The sequence below is a fragment of the Dermacentor silvarum genome, chromosome 3 (genome assembly GCF_013339745.2).
Source record: "Dermacentor silvarum isolate Dsil-2018 chromosome 3, BIME_Dsil_1.4, whole genome shotgun sequence".
In the NCBI taxonomy this organism is placed as follows: Eukaryota; Metazoa; Arthropoda; class Arachnida; order Ixodida; family Ixodidae; genus Dermacentor; species Dermacentor silvarum.
In genome coordinates, this window is record NC_051156.1 from 190,994,628 (window position 1) to 191,017,598 (window position 22,971).

The window sequence follows — 22,971 nt, forward strand, 5'->3', positions numbered from 1 at the left end:
CCTATCTCTTCGCCTCGCCTGCGGTACTAGTGCAGCTCGCACAGGTCACCTTGGGCATCTGGCGAACGGGCTTCCGCGGCAGCAGCTACAGCCAGCCGAACTTCGACAGCTCGCCGAGACTCCTTTCAACCCGTGAAGTGCTTTCGCGAGCTTCGACGTCGGGTGAGTGGTAGACGGTGCCGTTCGGGTCCCGATTTTCGCATCTGCGGGCGATTTTTACTGCGAGCGGCTAGGGGAATTCGAATCCGACGCACGCGATCTCGCGAGCCGATCGGCCGTTCTGCCTCTCGGAAATGACACTTCCGTCTAGTGTTACCAAACACGAGACCTTGACGACTCGCAGGCTTGCTTAATTTGCGAAATGAAAGCTCGACACGCGTTTTGTGGAATTTCCAGAGTGCGCGCATTTTCTGTTTCTTTACGCGCGACATGCGCGTGATATCGGACTGTTTGGCATAGCTGTTTTTCGATCTTGTGCAACATTGCGGCATTTCGAATTCACATTAGATGACGTGAGTACGTGCGCCGAAACAAACCTCTAGGTTTTCCTCAGTCATAAAACACACTAGATCTGGACGCTTTATTCCTTGATCGTATCAAAAATTTAGGTGTTCCGAATAAAGGTACGTTTGCTACTGTATGTGCAACAGGATGCGTTTCATTGCATATGCATTGCCACGGAACTAGCGCTTATGTCTAGCTAATAAATAAAATGACTTCAATAAATAAAACATCAAGGTTCAGTGCGCAGATAACCAGCTGCCCCGAGCTGGTTTAAAACCAGTCTGGTTCATTTGGCTCTAGCCAACCATCGCTCGGTAAGCTTAGCGGGCGCGCACTTTTTGGCTTGTGCTTTTGCATAACGGCAGTGTTTTACTTAGCTAGTCCAGCAGGTCGTTGCTCGCGTACTAGACGTGGCCGCGCTTGGCTTGGCAGAGTTTCAAGCTGTTGCGTCTCGTCCATTTTACGATTGTTGTAAGGCGACGATAGCTTGCGCAAGGGCCAAAGGCCATTTGAGTTGACGTCCAAGGTGACCTTGAGGGAACTTAGTTTATCTTGTTTACGATCTCGACTACAAGTGGGCGCGTAACTGATGCGCCTAGCTGTTGAGGAGGTTTGCGTTTTCAGTTTCACCTCGAATTACGCGCCTCGGCGCCTGTTTGCGCGACTGGTGCGAGCGCATTCCGGAGAGCGAAGGTGGACTGAAGCTGTTTCAGCGCTTCAGATTAATGTGATGGTTGTGGTGAACATTTATTTACGTTTATTCTAACCTGGAGTACGCTGCATTCATTTCTAAACTTTTTTTTTTTTTTTCGTCTGATACCCGCGGAAGGGCAGGAAGTTTAACAGCGGTGTTAATGTGAAGGCTTTTTCCTAAGGCCTTCTATTTTAAGGCTTGACAGGGATCTCTGGCTCAAGGATTCACTTCTCTTGGCATAGGCCGTGTTTCTATTGTTGACATCTATTTTATTTTTCCACCGAGGACTTTGGCATTAACTGATGCCGTGCTTCAGACTGCAGTAGGGCACTGACCTTGCCAACTCTGCTTCGAGAGTCTTGAAGCTATCTGTGCAGATTTCTGAGCAAAAAAGTTATTCTGAAATGAATAGCTCCCCAACAGTGATTATAATCACCGTTGAAAAGTCTGAAATGCACCACGTGCCCTCTTATGAGGGGACTATCTAGAATGTACTAATTTTGGTGTGAAAGCATTCCAGGAAAAAGAAAAAAAAAGAACGGAAGTCCAGTATAATGAATGCAGCAGTTCTTTTCCTTCTGTTGTATGCATTTATCATACTCTGCTACAACAACAATCACTGTGCATTGCATACAGCTACCCAGTTTCTTTTCTTTAGTCAAATAGTGGTACTGCACTCCGTTTCATGCCCAGAAGGCAACTCTACAAAGGCTAGGAATACTTTCACTGCTTGCATTCATGACAGAAAAATGGTGCATCATATAGAAAACGAACTAATTACGCACCGTGCTATTCGACTATTTTTATGTCGCAAAATATGATGCAATTGTTACACAGAAGGCGGTGTATGTGAACCTATTTGCCACCGAACGTAAGGAGTGGCACACAGCAGCCAAAGTAGCACTGTGCTCGCATTCGAAAATGTGATAAATGTGATTTGATGTAACCTTATGTCTACGGTTGTAGCTTTAATATACCAAGGAGTTGCACTCACTCACTGGCAACATTACTGGTAGGAATGTTCTTGCGAGTTTGTCTCTACAGAGTTTCTTATATGTTGTGTTGACCTGTAATGCCCACATTTTCCTGCAGTTAAGAGCACAAGATGGCTGGCCACTTCACTTACCCTCCTCCCGAGATGATGAAGGAACTCAAGGCCACTGCCGAGGCCATAGTAGCACCTGGCAAGGGCATCTTAGCTGCTGACGAGAGCACATGTGAGTGAATCGTGGCACATTGAGATTAGATTACCCGTAAGATAGTCCCTGTACCTGCAGTGCATTGTAAAACGGTTGCCTTGCTTCCTTCTGCTTACGATTTGTTAAGTCATGAACTGGTATTGCAGTTCTCTTGTTTTAATTTCTGATCAATAACGTTACAGGCCTCTAATTATTTTCTTTTTCACCTTTTTCTCCCGTCTTTTTATTTTCCCCAATTTTTAATTAACACTTGTATTTCTTTTTAAACTCTAGTTTTACATACCTTCACATATTTGTACTTTTTACTCAGTCAGCCTTACAAATGCTTGCCAGTAGAATTGTGTTGTCAAAAGAAACGGATCTTATAAATGGTTTGCTTCAATTTGGAAAAAAAGGAATGGTTTGACTGAACAGGGGGTGGCATAATCTGAGTTCACTGTAATTTGTTTACACCGTGTTCAGTCTTCAGCATTACCAGTTCTCATTCTGGCATGCTCGTTGTACCCACAAACAGCCACCATGGGCAAGCGGCTGCAGGGGATCGGTGTCGAGAACACCGAGGAGAACCGGCGCCAGTACAGGCAGCTGCTGTTCACCTCTAATGAGCAGATGAACAGTGCCATCAGCGGTGTGATCCTGTTTCACGAAACACTCTACCAGCAGGCAGACAATGGAACTCCGTTTGTCAAGATCCTTGAAAACCGCGGCATCATCCCCGGCATCAAGGTGGACAAAGGTGTCGTGCCCCTGATGGGCACTGACGATGAGAGCACCACACAGGGTGTGTACATTATCTTGCATTCAGTCCGTGTTTGTTGTTTTGTGCAGATGTCCGTACACAAGTCGGTCTTGCATGATGCTAAATGCACGTAAAGTTTTTCTTTCTTTTAAGCGAAGCTTTATAGACTCACTTGCATTGGGGTCGGTGTACACGTATGCGGTATCATCAGCATAGGCTCGAGCATTGTCGTCTTCGTCCGCAGCTGGTTTGTTGGTGCCCCTCAGGTTGCGCTCAAGCTCGGCACGTGCTCGTGCCCTTGTTCCCGCGTTCTTCGTAGTCTTCTGCCACAGCTGGCGCTGTTGCAGCTCATCATTCCAGCGTTCACTTCTCTTCTGTCGTCTTAATGGGGAGGCCGCGTTCACGGGGGTATGAGCAATTCATTGTCTTACGTGATAGACAGATTTAATATTAAAGCAATTTAATTTTAAAGATCTGCAAGCGGCAATGCCGGGCGAATGCAGCATACCGCCGAGCAAACTGTAGACATCGAATACAAGCGACAACGGCGACGAGCAGAAAATTGTACATTGCAATGGAAGGAAAAGTTGCAGGAAAGGGAAGGAAAAGTTGCACGAAAGGGAAGGAAAAGTAGTACGTCAGGTACACACACCAGAAGCTTCGCTTACCTCCATTTTCTTGACGGGGGAAGGGCTGGTGAACTTTTTTTTAAAATTCTGTTTAGCATTGTGTGATGCACAGAACTTTTTTGTGGTAAAGCAATGTTTTATTTGCTGAGCTTGAGGTCGCGGGTTTGATCCCTGCGACATTTCAACAGGGGCGAAATGCAAACACGCTCATGTGCGTATATTTAGGTGTACATTAAAGAAGGTTAAAGAAGCCCAAGTGTGTCAAAATTAGTCCGAAATCCCATACTACACCGTGCCTCATAATCAGATCGTGGTTTTGGCGCTTAAAAACCTTAGAGTAATTAATTTCAGCCATGTCTTGCAGTCATTTTGAACATTTTGTACTGTGCCACAGCAAAAAAAAAAAAAGTCGGACTGGCTGCTGCACATGAGATTTGTTTAATTCATTCAGTAGTTCGTGTAGGTAGTGTTTTGAATCTACTAGCTGCTGTGTAAATGCTTTGCGGGTGACAGATCACTGTAGGAGGTTATTTGTGGCTATTTTTGTGAAAGGTGGCAAAGTGCCAACAGTGCAATTATAAAAAAAAAAAAAATAGGAAGAGGCAAGGAAACAGGCTTCTAAATCATTCAGAAAGTGTGTCCTTATAACAACTCAGTCTTGCATCCTTAAGTGACATGGGCACTTGTGAAAAGAGGTCAGTAAAGAGGCAGGCTATGTAAATCCTGCACACTTGCACCTGTCACCACTGACACTTCGAAGTCTTCCAGACAGCAGCTTGCTTGCTTGCAGTTGTATGTCATCTGCTACCCAATTGCTGGATCGTTAACAAGCAACTTTCACTACTTGTGGGCTGAATGTGCTGAGGAATATAATGCTCATGGAAGCTCCTTGCTGCGACTGTCCTAGTAGTATGTACGCCCACTGCTGAGAAATGCATGCCGCATATGAGTGGATGAAATGGTCTGCAGGTATGTTGGGGTATCTTCTAGAGCACTATAATGTGTTCTGGAAGAACTGTCTTGCTTACGTATTGGTCTCTGTAGAGTTGTCACAGGGGCCCAATCGCACTGCCAAACAGCTCTTGCTATGTGTGTAGTGGCCTGTATACCTTAAAGTTGTGCATTTAGTCTTTGTTCTATTCTTCCTGGCACGAGCAGATGTCTTGTTGTAATCTACATCTCTGATTGAAAAATTAATTCGGAGGCTTCCACTACGGCGTGCCTCATAATCCGAACTGGTTTTGGCACGTAAAACCCCAGAAAGAAGCCTTCGGTACTGCATGATGTCGACCAGACCAGACCTTGAGACATTTCAGAGGAGGAGCCTAGAGTGCTGATGGCTTTAGTACAACTTGATATCCGTGGGCTCTCCTAGACACCACTGTGTCCTCATCTTATCTAGAGGCCATCCAGATGGCAGAGTGAGGTGCTACAGACGGCAGTGTTTGTGTGCTTTTCCTTATCGTAGATAATGCCCATCGCCTCTTACCCTTGTGGTAGTCCTATCATCAGCGTCTGGCATAGATAGCTGCTTCGGTACAGACTCTATTGTACTCCACCACCTCTTGTAGCAGTTTCTAGAGGCATCTTCTCCCCAGAATGAGTTTTAATAATTTATAAGGTCATTTTATCTTAATTGCAGTCTAAGTGAAAGCATAAATTTCCTCTGGGTTTCAACCCCCCACTTTTGAGTGACTGAGCATCTATGGTGTCTGCACGTTTCATTTTTGTTTATGCTCTCGGAGGGTATTGCATAGAGAGTGGGGCAAGGAACATAGTTTTTACACAGTGCTAATATGAAAGTAAAACATGCAAAATACAAATACTTAAAGTACTGAAATTATACACTGCAAAAATGTGATACTGTCGATGATGTGCAAAAAAAAAAAAAAAGACTGCGCAGATTCTTGCTAAACAAATGTATAACAATATCGAGAATATAGTGCACTGGTGAGGAATTATGCTTCTGCAATTTTGCTGCAGGCCTTGATGACCTGACCAAGAGGTGCGTCCAGTACCGCAAGGATGGTTGCCGTTTCGCCAAGTGGCGCTGTGTGCTCAAGATTCGCCCGCACTGCCCGTCGCCCCTCTCCATCTTGGAGAATGCCAATGTCCTGGCCCGCTACGCCGTCTGCTGCCAACAGGTTCAGTTCTTCACTTGTTTCACTATTTCCTCCGAGATTGCTATTATACTCGAATCGTACATTGGCAGTGATATAAAAGACTTCTATCTTTGCTTGCATTCGGGGCCAAAAAAATAATGGTGAAACACGTTTGAAAGACCCCAATCTATTTACCACCAAGCGGATGACCCCTTTCTGAAACCAGCAAACCACAGCACACTGCCTGTGCTCGTGTGAAAAATATAGTATGTCATATACTGAAAACGCAAAGATTTCACAAAGAACACTTGATTTGACACGACTGGTTTTGACATGTAAAACCCCAGAAAGAAGCCTTTGGCACTGCATGGTGTTGACCAGAACAGACCTAAATGAACGAAGACTAAATGCGCAACTTTAAGGAATACAGGCCACTACACACATAGCAAGAGTTGTTTGGCAGCGCGGTTGGGCCCAGAGCTGTAATATATGAAGTAGCTTTACCATAGAGTGCGTTGTAGATGAGGAAGTGCACTTAATGATATGTGGAGTGTGACATTATGAGCTTGGTTGTCAAAACACAAGACCATTCTTCGATGTCTGTAATATGGTTTTGTGCAAGTTCCCTATAGATCATGTTGCCTCTCACTACTACATGGGAAGAAACACTGCTTGATGTATGAAAGAAATGCATACCTGTATGTTTATCAAATTGCTTTTAATGTTTGCCTGCATAAAGTTATTTTGGAAGGTGGGCTATAAAACGAATTTGGGGGTTTGATAATCCAGCTAGTATTACGGGCTGCCGGCACCATCTGTGGAAGCTACAGTTCCCTACTTATTATAAAGGGGGGTTGTAACCCCTTGTAATCGACCACAGCGGGGGGTTGTAACCCCCCCCTGAGGCCAATTTAACCCCCTCTTTTGTTTAACCCCTTTTCTTTCCTTGCGCATTTGAGTACTGCAACTAAGATGCAAGACGCGCAATCGTCTGCACACTCGCAAAAAGCGAATTTTTTGACAATTTCCCGTGAAGAAATTTAAATTAGTGCTGTTTAGATGGTATTAGCACACTGTCAACCCCCCCCCCCCCCCCCTTCCGCCTGGCACAGATCCTGGGTGCGCTACTGCTTTGAGGCTCTCCTTTTCTGACAATTGGCAAACTGCCTCTTCCTCATAGGTTGCAGTGTGGGCTTGTTGGTAACGCATCTTAAATAGGTTTACCGTAGCACTATATTAAAAGGCAGGACAAAAGACACAGTGCCATGTGTGTTCCTGTGTGTCTTCTTTTGTCCTGTCTTTTAATCGTGCTATGGTAAACCTCTTCCTCATTGTTTGGTGCTTTGCAGTAAAGCTTGTTTGTCAGATTTGATTTGTTACACTCCACACAATAACATACTTGGTTGTGCAGATTTTGTGGTAGTACTTCTGACTTCAAGGGAAATTCTTGGAGATTAGTGGCTTACTTCAACGGCGCTGTATAGCGTCTTCATCTCGCATGTTCGTGTCGCCACTGGGCTTGGCGATGTGGCAGCAAGATCACCGGTGCACTTTGCGTAGAAAGCAAAGGACCCGAGTTGCGAGTCAGCACCAGAATTTGCTGTGCTAAAGCAAAGTTTCGTTGTGTGCCGAGTTGTATAGCATGGGTTCTGTTTTGGCTGCAGGCGGGCATTGTGCCCATTGTGGAGCCTGAGGTGCTTCCCGACGGAGACCATGACCTTGACCGGGCGCAGAAGGTCACGGAGCAGGTGCTGGCCGCAGTGTACAAGGCCCTGAACGACCACCATGTCTACCTGGAGGGCACTCTGCTCAAGCCCAACATGGTTACCGCCGGGCAGAGCTGCACCAAGAAGTACACGCCGGCCGACGTGGCCCGTGCCACCGTCACCACCCTGCAGAGGACTGTGCCAGCTGCCGTTCCCGGTGTGTACAGCTTTCACTTGCATGGCAGCTTCCACTTTCATGGCATATGGCAGGCATTACCAAATCATGATAGGGAGCTTACCGCTATCATTTAAGAAAAGTGCCCAATGAATGGATTAACATGTGGGGTAAGAACTTGGATGTTACTAAAGAAGCTTGAAAAACAGTTATAAATCGCGCAACGAGTGTTGGAACGAAAAACGTTAAGTGTAACTAGAGACGGAAAGAGGGGCGGCATAGATGAGAGCAAACGGGGGTAGCCGATATTCTGGTTGACATCAAGAGGAAACAGTGGAGCTGTGCAGGCCGTGTAATGCATAGGGCAGATAACTGGTGGTCCATTAGCGTTGCAGAATGGGTTCCAAGGGAGGCAGTGCAGTCGAGGACGCCAGAAATTTAGATGGGGTGGTGATTTGCAGGAACAACTTGTAATCGACTAGCACAAGACGAGAGATACGGAGAGGCCTTCGTCTTGCAGGAGACACAAAAACAGGCTGATGATGAACCTAGATGCACTGCAAGAGGGTCTGAAATTGCATGCTAATAATGAAGTTGACAACGGACAGCAATTTGGCCATTCATTACATCAAATGTGGATGTGAACCTCGTCAACCAGATGCATATTTTACGCAGGTTTCGCGAGGTGCGCTAGTGAAATCTATATGGTGCTTTGCAAGGGGCCTTTGTGTCAGCTTGCCATCGGTCATCTTACTTGAAAAAGGGTTTAGCTATCTTTGCGATGCAATGATTGAACATTCTTGTTTTTCGTCAAGAACATATAATGTGGTTTATGGTTAGTTTCTAGCGCCCTCTTTCTTCTTTTGCTCAGCATATAGTCGGCACCTAGTTATGTTCTCTGGTCCCACTTTTCGTGCCGTTTTTCCACCGCGAGTCTAAATGTGGCTTCAGTTAAGTCATGCAGCGAAACTCGTAGTAAACAATCTCATTGCCTTGGGTGCACAGGCATCACGTTCCTCTCTGGAGGCCAGTCTGAGGAGGAGGCATCCGTCAACCTGGATGCCATCAACAAGTACCCCGGCAAGAAGCCCTGGGCCCTGACCTTCAGCTATGGCCGTGCCCTGCAAGCCAGTGCCCTGAAAGCCTGGGCTGGCAAGACTGGCAACGTCAAGCAAGGCCAGGAAGAGTTCCTGAAGCGTGCCAAGGTGAGTCGAGCATGTTGGTGTCGCATGCCACTCTCTGTTGCATGGTATGACATTGCCCGCTTTGCAAGTTTTTCGACAGCAGTGACACAAATCTTCAAAAAGTTTAGGTAACTAGCTACATACACAGGAAAAACAATTTAGATGTGTTAAGTGTGCTGGACAACAGCCAGAGACTGTGGCTAATCAAAGAATGCTAGAAACAGCCGTTTCAAATTGTTACAAAGGTATTTTATCATATCATTTAATGGCCATTTGGTTAGAATGAGTTCATATTTCCTAAAGCAACATTGCTTATGAATGGTAAACTTCAGTCTGCTGCAGTCATAGTGATTTCCTCCTGTTCCTGTTGAAAATGATTATGTATAAGCTTAATTATGTTTGATAATTTAGCAGTAAGTTTCCCCAAAGGCTGTCTTGACATCTCTGAAAATATAAAGCTTACCCTGGTGTAATGCATATTAGTGGACATTAGTGTAACAATTTCATCTGAGGGGGAAACTTCGAAGAAAAAAATTTTAGGATTGTAATAGAGAAGCCTAATTTCTTGGTGTATTACGAAAACTGGCTTCACAGCATCTCTTGTATTTCATACAATATTTCAACAGGATGCTGACTTGTTCTGATGGCATGAGAGCTGTTTAAATGTGGGTGGGCTTTCAGTTGTTGAGACCACCTTTGAAATCTTTCAAGTCATATAGACTTTGCAGGTGAACTTGCATAATAGAGCTTTTAGATTTCGGTACACATGTGAGAGAAAATTAGCGCAAATAGCGCTATACAGTCGACGACCGATAATTCGGACTTCACGGGAAACGTAAATTAGTCCGAACTATCGAATGTCCGAAAAAACGAATGTGCCCAAAAAAAGATAATTTATTTACTTTTTAATGCCCCTGTGCAAGGAATAAGTGGTCGATTCGTTGCTGCACACACTTTCGCTTACGTGCAACTAAGTGCACCTACATTTCTGCCAGTTTTCTGTTGTCGCTGTACGCTGATGCAAGGACTGCAAAAGCTCGAGTGAGATCCACGCGGGACATCATCATCCGAGTTAGTCGCTGTTTCACGGTGGGAGAACTTGCTCAATTATTTCGTCACCGTTCAGTTCGGCACACCGCAGCCTAGCAGGTCATCAATGATGTCCGCATTTGAGCTCGTTGTGGAAGGCGACAGTTCAGGCGCTTCAGTTACGGAGTCAGGGTCATTCGGACTGCGACTTAACTCATTCAGAGCCAGATTGCGAGGAGACCGTTGGTGCCATTTGTCGCAGCCTGTCGATAACTTTACGATAAAGACTTCTTGAAGCCAGCAGAGCGCTGTCTGGAACGCCAACTAAACAAACAGCACGGCGAGAGCGAGCCATGCGCTGGGATGCCCTGGGATAGGATGTGATGATCGTAGTGTTGATGCGACCTCACAATTAAGGCAAAGCCTCCAAGATCAGCATTTGTAATTTAATGTGAGGCGTAGTGCTGCGACCAAGACACGGCCGTATAATCGAATGTAGAGCTGGCGGCTGTCCGAAATATCAGTCGTCTTTACATTAAGTCTACGGGGCCATTACCGAGCATGTCCGGATTATAGGTGTCCGATTTATCGGTCGGCGACTGTATAAAAATAGCAGCACTCCTTATTAATCGGTAATTGCTGTGCTGCAGTTATTGCTATCGTACTGCTAGCTTTTTTTTTCGTGAACATTTTCTATCATTTTTATCAGTTTCGTAACTTATAGCTCATGATTGCCTAGACTTATGCAAAAGTCATGGCTTTATCAGTAGCATAGAAATTCTAAAACCATTGTATCTGTTTGGCGTAGTTTTCAGCCCAAATGTAGCATGTTGGTGTGCTGCAAGCAGTATAGCGTGACAGTTGCACGGTAGTCTCGCATGCTGCATGTTTGCATTTCAGCGTGCGTGCTCGGTAGTAAGCTGTATAAAAACGTGCAGGTCATGCTTAGGCAGTTGCCTGTATGCCTTGCTGCAGTTTACAGTTAAAACTCTCTAACAAAAACGAATATGAAGAATTATCAGATATAATGGAGTAAACCTAAAGTTTGCTTGTCCATGCTTTATTTGGATAAGCATTCTACTGCTATAAGAAAACCAAAAATACAAGCTCCTGGAAACATTGGTTACAGCAAAGCGAATAGTTCACTCACAGCTCAAAATGTCTTGCGGTAGGCAAAATGCCAGATACACAGCAAGAGAAACGGCACATTCTGGATGTATGTAATGTTGGTATGTGCAATTATAAATATAGGATGTAATGAAGACATTTTAGTGTTAGGTGTGACGTTATAAACTAGGTTCAATGGTATGAGAACAAAGTGAAGGCTTAATACAAACGGGACAGGTGAATTTCCACAACTTTGGAGTCATATGTGCACATTTAGCCGCAAAAACAATGTCAATTGGGAAGGTTCACCACAACCAGCTAATTTAGTGGGATGGCTACTAAAACCTTGGCTGTCCAACTTCATTGAAATGCAAAGGAATGTCTTAGTAATGCACGTTTTTCTTTCCTCTTATTCACCACATTCCCTGCCCCACACCCTCCCCCCTCCTTTTTTTTATTTTCAATTTATTTTAGGCTAACCACTTGGCTTGCCAAGGGCTGTACACCCCTGGTTCCATTCAGAGCCTGGTCGCCGATCGCTCCAACTTTGTCCCCACCCACTCCTACTGATTTCGCTTTTTTTCTGGCACGGCCTCAAATCTTTGGAGTGACGGCACTGTTTACTTTTTGCCTACCTGAATTTGTTCTTTGTTCCCTGTTCTGGTTGGGGAAGCACTCTGTAGTTTTCTGTTAACTTTAGTTCTTGACGTCTGCAACTTTACCTGCTGTACGACCTTCCTTTTTTTTTTTTTTTTATGCACGCGAGCCCACCCTTTCTGTAGCTGCACTGCTTTCCTGAGCACCATTTTGCTAAATAGAATGAACAACTGTTAGTAGAGTTGCATGGCTTATTGATAAAGTTGATGCATCTTTAAATGATATGTTACTTTTGTGACTAGTATGGTATGTTTTGTACTTGATGCATGGAGCCCTTTGTCACCGCAAAGGAAATTGCACTCCTTGTTTTCAGATTTGTGTACATTTTATGGTGTTTCATAGTCTACTGACATATTACATGCATTTGTGCTACTATTTGTTAACCTAGTGTGCAATGGAGGCCTTGCTTCTAAATGCAGTTTGTTCCTCTCGACAGCATTGTCTATTGCATACTATCCAAAAAGTTCTCCTGCCCAGTTTTTTTAAAACTGTTTTAGAAATTTGTTTCTGTGATTGTGAGAATTTGGCATGTCCAACACTGTCGGCATGTTTTTCGCAGCATTATAATAAGCTTGATATTTGCATGTGCTGCATGCTCATTCTAGGCGCCGCTCTTTTTTGATTGCCGTATGCTTGTTTTGCAATGCCTTGTTTATTGCACCAAAGCGGACCAATATGTATTCATGCACTTTTAAAAAGATGTTATTGATGTGTGCAATATTTGTTTACTTACGAGCTCTTGAACCATTTTTGGCATCGTTTTCCTCTTGAGAACTTTATTTTGCATTTTCTTGCCATACCTCGATTTTTGAGGTCCTTTGTTTACAAAAGGAAATTGTGTACAGAAACTGATTTTTTTAGCCTCTGCTCCTGTCTTCAGCAATGTTATAGAGTACATATTCTATGAGCTTCGTGCCAAGCAAATCACCTGGAGTATGTGACGGAATTGTTTTTGCCATCTGCGTACTTACGGTATACTTCCAGAATATGCTGTTGTGAGAAGTGTGCAGTCTTCTCTGTGTAGCGTGGAGTGCCTGCCGGTGATAGTGATTTTATATGAAGTTACACCAAGTATGCTTTGAAGAGTGACAGTGACAGTGTTTTATAAGCTGCTGTGATGTCTTCTGTCTTCGACACAGGCCTGCAGTGAAGCTGCTCTAGGAAAGTACGGCGGCGGTGTTACTGGAGCGGCTGCCTCAGAGATCCTCTTTATCAAAAACCACGAGTACTGAGCGCTCCCCTCTCCCATTCAATCATGTCCGGTGTCGGTGTAACAAACTCGACGGAAGTCTCTTCTCTCTCTTGGCTAGCTGTAGTATGTAGTCCCGTCTCCTCTTCCGTGCTCCCAATTTTAGACGTATCTAAATTGTTCCCCCCCTGTGTGGTTTGGACATTCCCCTAATATTAGTGCCATTTGGTGTTTGCCAAAACAGCTGATGTGCTGTGCACAATAAAAGTTGAGTTGTTGGCCTCACATTTTTCTCTTCTTATGGACCATCTGCAGGCGGTCTATTACAAAAAATGCACGGGGTTTTGTTGTCAGAGCAGACCAATTCAGTGTACAGAGCTCCACAAGTGTTCCATGTTGCAAATGTGTTGGCACATTTACAAAAGTGTGAACACCGCTGGTTGAGCAGAAAAGCCTAACACTATTTGGCGCCCTAGACAAAGGGCAGATGGTGTTATCTGTGTGCAGATTTATTGCTGTGCACTTTCTTTATTGCTGACACTTGTGCACCGCAACAGAATTCACACAAGTGCATGTGCCCTGAAAAATAAATACATTAGGAAATTGCCAGTTTTCTTTCGTTTGCATTACAACCAGCTTAGCAGTGCTCATTTCATTTCTGCACTTTCAAGCCCCTGGCAGCTTGGCTGTCTCCATAGAACCGAAGGTGATAAAACAGTAACTTCTATTTAGACTCTGGCTAATTTGATTTTTGTTAACTTAATTCTGAACAATGGCCCCAGGTGGCATCCATACTTTTCTATGGGCCAAGATTCATTATTTCGATCCTGATATTGGCTCTTACGGGGATGAACTAATCTGGTCGACATGAAATTGCCTTACTTATGGAGACTCCAATCCCGACTCGTTAGGTATAGCTTCATTAAAAGGCCCCTTGCAAGGTCCATTAACACCTAGTCCTGAAATAGTCAGTGCACTGGTCTTGGTTCAAGTGAACCATTCACTTAAATGGCTTCTGGTTACCACTCAGTGTGCACATACTGCACCAGTACTGGGCTTTCCTGTTGTGGGTTTTTCCAAGAACCATGCCATGCACCAGCATTTGCAAAGCTTTGGTTAATGCCCATGAGAAGAAAACTGCTTGCATCATGTTTTTCGAAACAATAACTTAAAATTTACTTCTTTATGTACATGAAACGTGAAGGTAGATCATGAGCAAGTTCACTTTGGCTTCGGAGGCCATGCTAGAGCGACTTCATTGTGAAGACTCTCTTGTATCCACTCCAGGTATTCTTTCAGCAGGTCTGCTCAATTTCCATGCAAAGAGAAAAAGAATGGTTACTGCTAAACATCGGATTTACCACAGACTCTGAATCGGCATTAAATCGCAGCAATCCAAAGAACTCCGAACTGTCTGGGATACACACAATGAAATTTGCACATGCACAAAACTATACTCCGTTCCACCAGCTATGCACACTGCAGGAGAAGCTACAGGTTTCGTCAACCAACCAGAAAAGAACCAGAAGCAGCACTCCCCACTGTTTGTCTGATCACCCTCCGCACAACACTGAATGAACAGAAGGATCACTGGCATACAATAGGCAAGCCCCTGCAGTCCTTTCTCTGAATGCACAACTGGCTCTTGTTACCGATTGGCTGATGCAAGCCCTAGCTCTTGCTTCCCTGCACAAAGTTTGCGAGAATATGTAAAGTTACTTTGCTCGACACCTCGCCTGAAATCTGTGAAGGGCTGCATTGCCCCCTGGCAATAGCGGCAACCATTTTACTGCATAGCAGTTGAAAGCTCAAAATCAGGTTTGCTATGTCTGCCTGCTGACAAAAAAAAAAAAGCCAGCTTACAAAGTTACTACATATGTATTTTAACAGATGTGCACATAGACCTATGTGCCATTCTAAACCACGTACGCAACCCCAACAGGAAAGAGATCATGAAAGGTTGGTGAGGGCGACGGGGACCGCAGCCATGGTTCAAGAGGAAAGAATGGGATGCCTCAGCCATGCAGTGCGAAGAGACGAACTAAATTTCCAAGGAGGAGCAACTGATGAAGCCGTTTCAGTGGCAAGAGAAAATGGCATATGAAAAGGAGGTCGGGCAATACTGAGAAAGGTCTTGCAGCCCAGGAACTGAGGTGAGGATGCAGTAAAAGAAGGCTGCCAAAAACAGCAACCCTATGCACAAATGGAAAGCGGATCATGTGAGCGAGGAAGCTGGCAAGCGGGAAGAATTGTTCCAATAACTTGTGGCATGTCATGAACTAGACACACTGGTGCAACCTAGAGGATTTAACAGCTATCAAATGGAGAGCTGAAGTTAAAATGTGGTAGAGATATCTCTTGCAAAGAGTTCAGAAGTGCTCAAATATGCCCCTTATGCATTTTTTAATGCTATGCAGCCGTCCTACTATATGTTGGATGCAATGTCACACATGCAGTTCAAAATTTTCAAGCATGACTGAAGCACAAGTACATAGTATAACAACAGGCAAACACACTTGAATAAGGTATCTATCAATACTGTATCCTCACCGAGCTTGCTTTGCTATAACTCAATCATGCTTAAATTTGTCAACGTGACAAAGGTGTAAGATAAGCTAAAGAAAATGCGTTTCGAGGGTCGCACTGGTAGTATGTTTTGAGGGTCAGTATGATTGTAATTATCACTGAGGCATACTCAATGATGAAGGAGATAGTAGGTAAACGAAGGGGTGCTCACACTTCGGCTCTCTGTCCCACAAGTCGCACAACTTCTGTCTCGAGTCAGCAGACTGGGAAACCAAGGCCTGCAGAAGGTGTTCGGTTCGGGGCTGCAACCTAGAGACAAACCCAAGGACGGGAGTCAACAATTCAACAATACACACAGTAGTGCTGATCACACTATTCTTAGATGTGGGACCCTTCCCTGTGGCAAATGCGGAAACACGAACGCACGCCTGGCACATGTGCAAAGGTCACCTTCAGAGTGCAAGAGCTGTCCTGGCTTTTGTCGTATGAATCAGTGACAGCTGAGAAGGGCACCTATTTGAGACAGCACTCTAAATAAAAGAAAAAAAGAGTGAAAAAAAAAAGAACGCCAGGCCTCTGAAATGGGCCACCTGCTCCGAGGTTAATGGAGTCAAAACAGCAGTGGTAGCAACATGATGGAGGAAATTTGATCACAGGGTATGTACATCATTCAGCTTTGCTGTTCGGCAGAGTTGAATACGAGATTAGTCATTCAACCATCACTACCCTGAAGATTTTAGGAGATATAAGACAAACACTAATGAAGTGAGCTGGGAAATGTTCTGTGGCTGCTCCACGTCCTCTGTGTCTGTTATGCATCATCTAGCTTGGCTCCTTGAAAATGGTGATGAATAATTTCTCAAGCTATTCACAGCTTGCCTGTTACGATGTCGAACACTAATCATCCTCATTACAGCAGTTTGTCTAGTGTGCGACCTGTAAGTGAAATTGATTAGCTTTTATTCAGCGCAGATGCACAGGGTGCTCCAATTAGATAAACCAATTCAACAAAGCAGAGCAAGCTATTCTCAAATGTCTGGTATGCTGTGTTGTCCATATATGCAACTGTTTCTGATCATGTGTTTTATATGCACTAGTGGTAGCACCAATAGATCAAAAATAAAATGGTCTAGGGGTTGTTCTATTCTTGCAAAACCTAGCCGCGAGGTTCAGCATGGCACCCTCTCACTGCTGAATAACACGGCAACCTATTGCTGACTGAACTGACCGTGCCCAACTCTTGATCATGGTGATGGGCGGCGACAGGAGTAGCTTGTTGTACTTCTTGAAAAAGGGAAGTACGTCTCCTTGAAGCAGGAACCGTGCGAACCACCGGAACTTGTCAAGGCCTTCGGGGAATTCCTGTTCCACGGCCTCCATCTGCCATGTGTGGGGCCCTGTAAGGAGCACGCAGGCAGCCATTCAACGCTGGTGCTTAGGAAGCAGTAAAGGAAGAGTGTTGCACTGCAGGCAGGTACAGCCTGTTTTGCACACGCCATTGCACTAATGATGTAATACTGCGGTAATTTGCATGGCGTATGTCTTGCTCAAAACAATATATATTTGCATTAGATTATACATTGCATAGGATGAAAATTACTAAAATTTACACATCACTCGTAGCTGCACAGCATATAATTAATCACCTCAAATAAATTCCAACGACGTGTTTGTCTTACATCAGGCTCATTTACATTGCCAAATCTAGCGCCCACGATTAGTGTTCGAAGTAAGGAAGCGATTGAAACGTCCATTATCAAGATAATCAATAAAAGGCCATTTACAATAGCTGGGTGACATCTATTAGATTATTATATGATAATTATGTAAGGCAGATAAGCTGCTTGAATTAAGCAGAACTCCTCCTTTGCTAAGCCTCTTTCATAATCCTTGATATAGCTATTCTGTGTTGTTCACCGGTGGTCAACAGCTGGGCAGGGGCGTAGCTTTTAATTGCAAGACATTTCTTTTTGCCACTCACTGCCACAGAACGAATTATCAGGAAAGGTTTACAGAGCAATGAGCAACAGGTTTCCTAGGCACAACACCTAAATCAAAGGGGACAGAAATGACCTAAAAGATGTATAATTATGATACAAAATGGAATATTTTTCACACTGATGTGCGTTTTAACAAAATTTGTGGCCCAATCAGCAACAGCACGATACTGTTTGAAATAGCAGCTGTAACAAGGTTGAAGATAAAAATAAATATCATTAAGATCACCCAGTTTCATTTCTGACTGCAATATCAATAAAGCGCAAAATCTTTTAAGCTGGTAGATACTAGCAGTGTAGTGCCATTGACTTCCACTTTAAACAATAAGGTTTGCTTGAGGCATTGTGTGAGACCACCTGTAATACTTATGTGGTAAACAAAGAGCAACAAAATTAAAGCAACTTTCATAACAAAATGAGAAACTAGTGTAAAACTGGTTTGTTTTGAATGCATACTCTCACAAAGACACTGTCTTAGATCACAGAGGTAGACAAAGCTTGTAAGTAGACATATTGCAAGGAATAGCGCAAATAAAACATGGACTGAGGAAGGACACAATGCCTGTGACACACGTAAGAGGCATTCCTCAGTTCGTGTTTTATTTGTCCTATTCCTCACAAAATTTTGAACCAATAAGGTCAAATTACTACTATTTACAGAGTATGGCGCATCTGCAATCCTACATTTAACATACAAACACGTTTACCAGTTGAAGTTCGACTGATTTATTTCTAGCTCTCTTTTATTTCCACATATGACAAGTGCCACTTGGAGCAGTAATGAAAGTCCATGGACTAAGCACAGCAGTGATTGCTTATACAAAGTTGGCAACATGAGAAAAGAGCCAAGGCTCGACTTCTCACCGAACGTTGATGTCACAGAGCAGAGGAGCTTGTCTTTCTTGCGGTCATAGCGTGGCGGTGGATCTTCCAAAGGAGACGAGAATGTGCAGTACTTTGGGGCGTAAACAGGCAGCCACTCGGGTTCCACTTCTGCGACCACTGGAAGATGTAATAATTGAGAAATAAGAATGCATCTCCCTAATGCATGTGAGGACTACACGTGGAGTCTGGTGCAGCCACCTATTGGAGTGTATCAAGGTGCACAGATGCAGCAATTGGCAGCCCCTATCAGCTCCATACAACTGTGCATGTACTAAGCCGAACGTTAAGGGGGCCCTGAAACACTTTTTGAACATATCAAAAGAACATTGCCGATCTGTTAACCGAGGCTCCTGTGAACATGTGAGCCAAATATTATTGCACTACATGCAGCAGGGAATTTACAATCTCGTGTCAAAAGCAGGGAACATACGCTTGCTCTCAAATCAGCAATGTCATCATCGAAAGCAGTTGGCCGACCAACACTATTGGCTGATTTCGTGATCACGAGAACATTCTCATAACACAATGATTATTTTGAGTTAAACAAATGAAAAAATATGTATGTCTGCGATCTCAAAAAGACAGAAAAACAATTTCATCTTTGCACTGCGCGTAGCCACGTCCGCTGCATGTGGCCTCCAAGATTGCAGCGGCGGGCTGCGTAGCGTAGACTGCCGTGGCTGCCACGGGGGGCCGCGACGAGCCCTTTTGTTGCCACGACATTCGACTTTTGTCCGGGGCTTTGCCCTCTTAGCTTCTCCACTGTGTAGCTTCCAGCGTGCTAGCAAAGATTAAAAGAAAGAAGAAGCCGGGTATGGGTGCGTTAACTCCACTTATAGCTGAAGGATTCGAAAAATATTTGCGTCGTGAGATTTATGGGACAACATACTTTAATTGTGAGCCATTTTATGATTAGTTACTAAAGTGTTTCAGGGCCCCTTTAAGGTTTGCATCAACTGAGCTTTTACAAAAGCATGTACAGGCAAACATGATTATAATGAAACAGGCTATAATGAAGTAAGTAAAATACCCCTCGAAATCCTCATCTATTGCAGATTCCTATTGCAGTAGATGCAATAATGGATATAATGAAGTAATTCTGGCTGCCCCTTCCACTTCGTTATAATGTACTACTAGTCGGAGATAACAGAAGAGGTCCCAAGGTAGACTTTTGGAGCAAGTCTCCTGCACGAAATGTGCAGTACAGTAGCCTAACCTAAGCAAAATGCAATGAATTAGGCAAAAAATAACATGAACACTCAGAACGACCAAAAGAGTTGATCAAAGAGAGCTGTTTCCTCGCTTTTATGATTTCACATATGCGTTTCCCTCACTGCTTGTTCCTATCCCTACAAGCCATGTGAAGTAGCGCAAACAGTTGGTTGAAGGTGCTTCCACATGTTGCTGTGCTCACCTCGCATAAACATCTTGGTTGTCTCAAAGATCTCCTGGTAGAGAACAAATGGCGGCTGCTTGCTGCTCAGCACAGAGTTGGGATGGATGAACACGGGGCCATCTACTTCCATGCTCTGCGTGGTGAAAGTACAGCGTTAAGAAACAAAGACAGAAAGCACAACAAACAATGCCTGCCTGCAGATATTATTCCTACACAGGGCACCAACGGTAGCCGTAACCTGTTGCGTAACCCAAACTTTTGTTTGCGCTCAATTGACCATTTTCATAATTGTAGAGTTAACCTTCCTGCAAGGCAGTTTGCTGAACTAATGGTAGCATAGCCATCCTCGCAATAACGGGTACGAGTAAAGTTTTCTTGTCTCGTAACATCGAAAATGTAGATGTGGTTCTTGTGTTGAAACCTCGCGGAAGAGAGAAGCCCCGGCGTCTGCAGCCAGCATTTCGTCTTCATTTGCACCATGGCCAGTGCCTCCTCTAGATGGGCAAATGTCTATTGCAGAGAAGCACACTTGAAGTATTTACACGGGGCTCAAGTTAGTGATGAAACAACGCATGTGCGCAGAACTCACTGAGCCACTCGCAAAACTCTACAGCTACGCACACAGCTGCTTGCGCACAATTTGCATGTCTCACCTTATAGGCATTCTTTGCAATGATGTTTTCTGTCTGACTGCACCTCTCTTCGTCCGTCATTTTCCTATATGAAAAAAGGAGGGAGGGAGGGAGGAACAAAGAAGAGCTCAAATATGCAGACAGACAAAATGTCGAGGTAACTTGAGAAAGTGAAGTGATCCCTTTTCCTTTGGTAACAAATTCCCACAATAGCTTTTCATTATACAGTATCTTCAAAATGCATTTACACTGAACCTTCATGGCACAGTAGACCCCCCCTATAAGACCAACAAGAAGGGATCTTAAAAAGCTGTAAAGTCTTATCAAAGTTCAGCTCAAGAAAAGTACCATGAACATATAGCAAACTAAAGAAAGATTCCTGAACTCACCATTTTAGAGAATACCGCTTAGCCGAGTTCATCTTTATGCATGCTAGCACCTTTTCTAGCATGTATAAGCACCTCAGAAACAAGTACAGAGGGCAATGTTGTCTCACAGGAGTGAAAGGTCACTAAGAGCTTTTCACAGTTATTGATTTACGAAATAAGTTTGGCTAAGGCCGCTTGAGCGTAAGTCAGAAACACTGCTCGAATCAAAATTATTTGTCACTTGAGCGTAGGTCAGAAACATTGCTCGAATCCAAATAATCTGTAGCAACAATAAAAACGTTTCTTTTCTCATCAAAGTTTTAAGCTGAAGGGTCCAGCGATAGTCATACCACATACTTGGCAATGTGGTCACTGAAGCCCATGACCAGAACCTGACGAATGAGTTTCGCCTGCAGGTCTGTTGGTGGCTCCATGGCTGGGTCGACTGACAGGTTCAGGTTGGGAATGAGTAGGTTCACTGAAGAAACGACAAAAGAACAAAAATGCAGACACTGCTATAAATCCACGATCCCCAGTTGCTTTCGCTGACATCAACTTTCCTAAGCTTAAGTTGTTTTCTTTCTTATTTCTTATCTTTCCTTATCTTAATTTATTCTCTTTGTACTACCTGCTTCTTCGCTGATCCTGCACACTAGGTATGTGCCAAATTACAAAAAGAAAGTACAAGTACTACTACGACTACTGATACTACTACTACTACTAGTACTACTACTACCTACAACAGTTTGCAAGGACATAACAGTGTTTTATCAGAAAAACAATTATGGTGAGAGTAAGAAACATACACTCGTTTGTGAGCTGGATGCGAAGCTTCCTGATCTCCACCATCGCCTTGTAACGCAGACCGTGGCTTTCACAGAACCCAGCCGTGCAGCCGACAAACTCGGATGCACCAACTGCTTTGAGCAACACCATGACATCCCCAAGCGCCAGAGAATGACCCTGTGCAAAGACAACAGATTACTTGCAGTGAGCCAGAAGAATAAGAGGACCCAAGGGGCTCAATTTCTTGTTAGTCTCAACTGTACAAAAAAAGTCACAGTTTCACCTGAAAGGCAAAGCAATAGGAAAGCATTAAACTACAAGAATAATCGGCTCTATAAATTGCAGTAACCATTTGCTTAATTAAATTACCAAAAATGATGTAACGCAGCCACAGGCAAACATGAACAGATCTCACTCGACAACATTGAACACTCGCTGTCACAACATTGGCATGATGAAAAGCACCATCAGCAGGGAACGAACACTTCGAACTGTGTCTTACTTTACCGTGTCTTGGAAACTTGAGATTACGTGATCTCCAATACTAGGTGCGTGTAATACAGCACACATGAAGCCACCAGCCATCTCGGCTCACCCTTAAACTTTGCACCAGCCCACAGACTACCTCCAAGATATGGCATGCAGGCCACTATGTGCTCAGCCACGCAGCCAGCCATGCAGAGCACAGCTGGGCTTAGAAGTGCAGACGCACGCTCTACTCTCCGAGAGCGCACTTTATCACGTGACCTCCAACATTGGGCGTACACATCAAGCCACCATCCCCTTTGGCTTGAGTGAGGTCTCGGAGTGAATTTCGGATGCCCTGCACCCCTAAATTTAGGTTATTGCCATCACAGAATAGCAGTAACCCCTGGGGTAGTGGCACCACAGGAATTGCGCAGGTCCAAAAAAAATCAGCCGTCTTAAAAATCCAATTGACAACCTCGTTTGACATTTTTCCTACCAGAATATACATTTTGAGGCATGTGGGAACCGAAATTAAAAAACATTTTCCTATGCCTTAGCCTATAAAACATTTTCACAAATAGAAACTTTTTCGTAAAACTCTATGCAACATTAGTAAAATCGGAGAACGAGCCCAAATTCGTAAAGCTCAGGGAAAAGCTTGGGAGAGTTGGTAGGTATGCATTATGAATGTATGTGTGTTCATGCACATACACCAGTGGAATGTTAGAATGTACAAATACTGATGGGCAACACAGTTATCAATGCAACACTGTTGACAACAAAAGGAAGAACTCTTGCCGATCAGGAGCTACCGTACCGGAATCACAAGGTTCAACATCATTCACGCAATAGAACATGCCACATTAATCTTAAACCCAGTTAGCATTACGGGCAATTCAGCTGGCAAACGCGGGTGTGGCAAATGTGCTTACCTGTCCTGCCCACATTTCTCGAACTTTCTTCCACCTTGCTTGTTTATCCTGTGAAGGAAAAACAAAA

General features: G+C 44.1%; 2 protein-coding genes across 4 annotated transcripts in view; both read left to right on the top strand.

The window, feature by feature from the left end:
- The window catches only part of LOC119446316 (uncharacterized), a 519,665-nt gene that overhangs the window by 368,516 nt on the left and 128,178 nt on the right, over positions 1–22,971 (top strand). The gene's annotated exons all lie outside the window — the stretch shown is intronic.
- LOC119446310 (fructose-bisphosphate aldolase) lies at positions 4–13,201 on the top strand. Of its 2 annotated transcripts, none has more exons than XM_037710718.2 (7): positions 4–162; positions 2,291–2,415; positions 2,912–3,178; positions 5,749–5,909; positions 7,532–7,790; positions 8,754–8,953; positions 11,543–13,201. In XM_037710718.2, exons 2-7 carry the CDS (start codon positions 2,304–2,306, stop codon positions 11,636–11,638), a joined length of 1,095 nt encoding a protein of 364 aa, XP_037566646.1. In that variant the 5' UTR covers positions 4–162; positions 2,291–2,303; the 3' UTR covers positions 11,639–13,201. The 2 variants fall into 2 exon arrangements, with proteins under 2 accessions (XP_037566646.1, XP_037566647.1); XM_037710719.2 differs by having other exon boundaries at positions 12,865–13,201.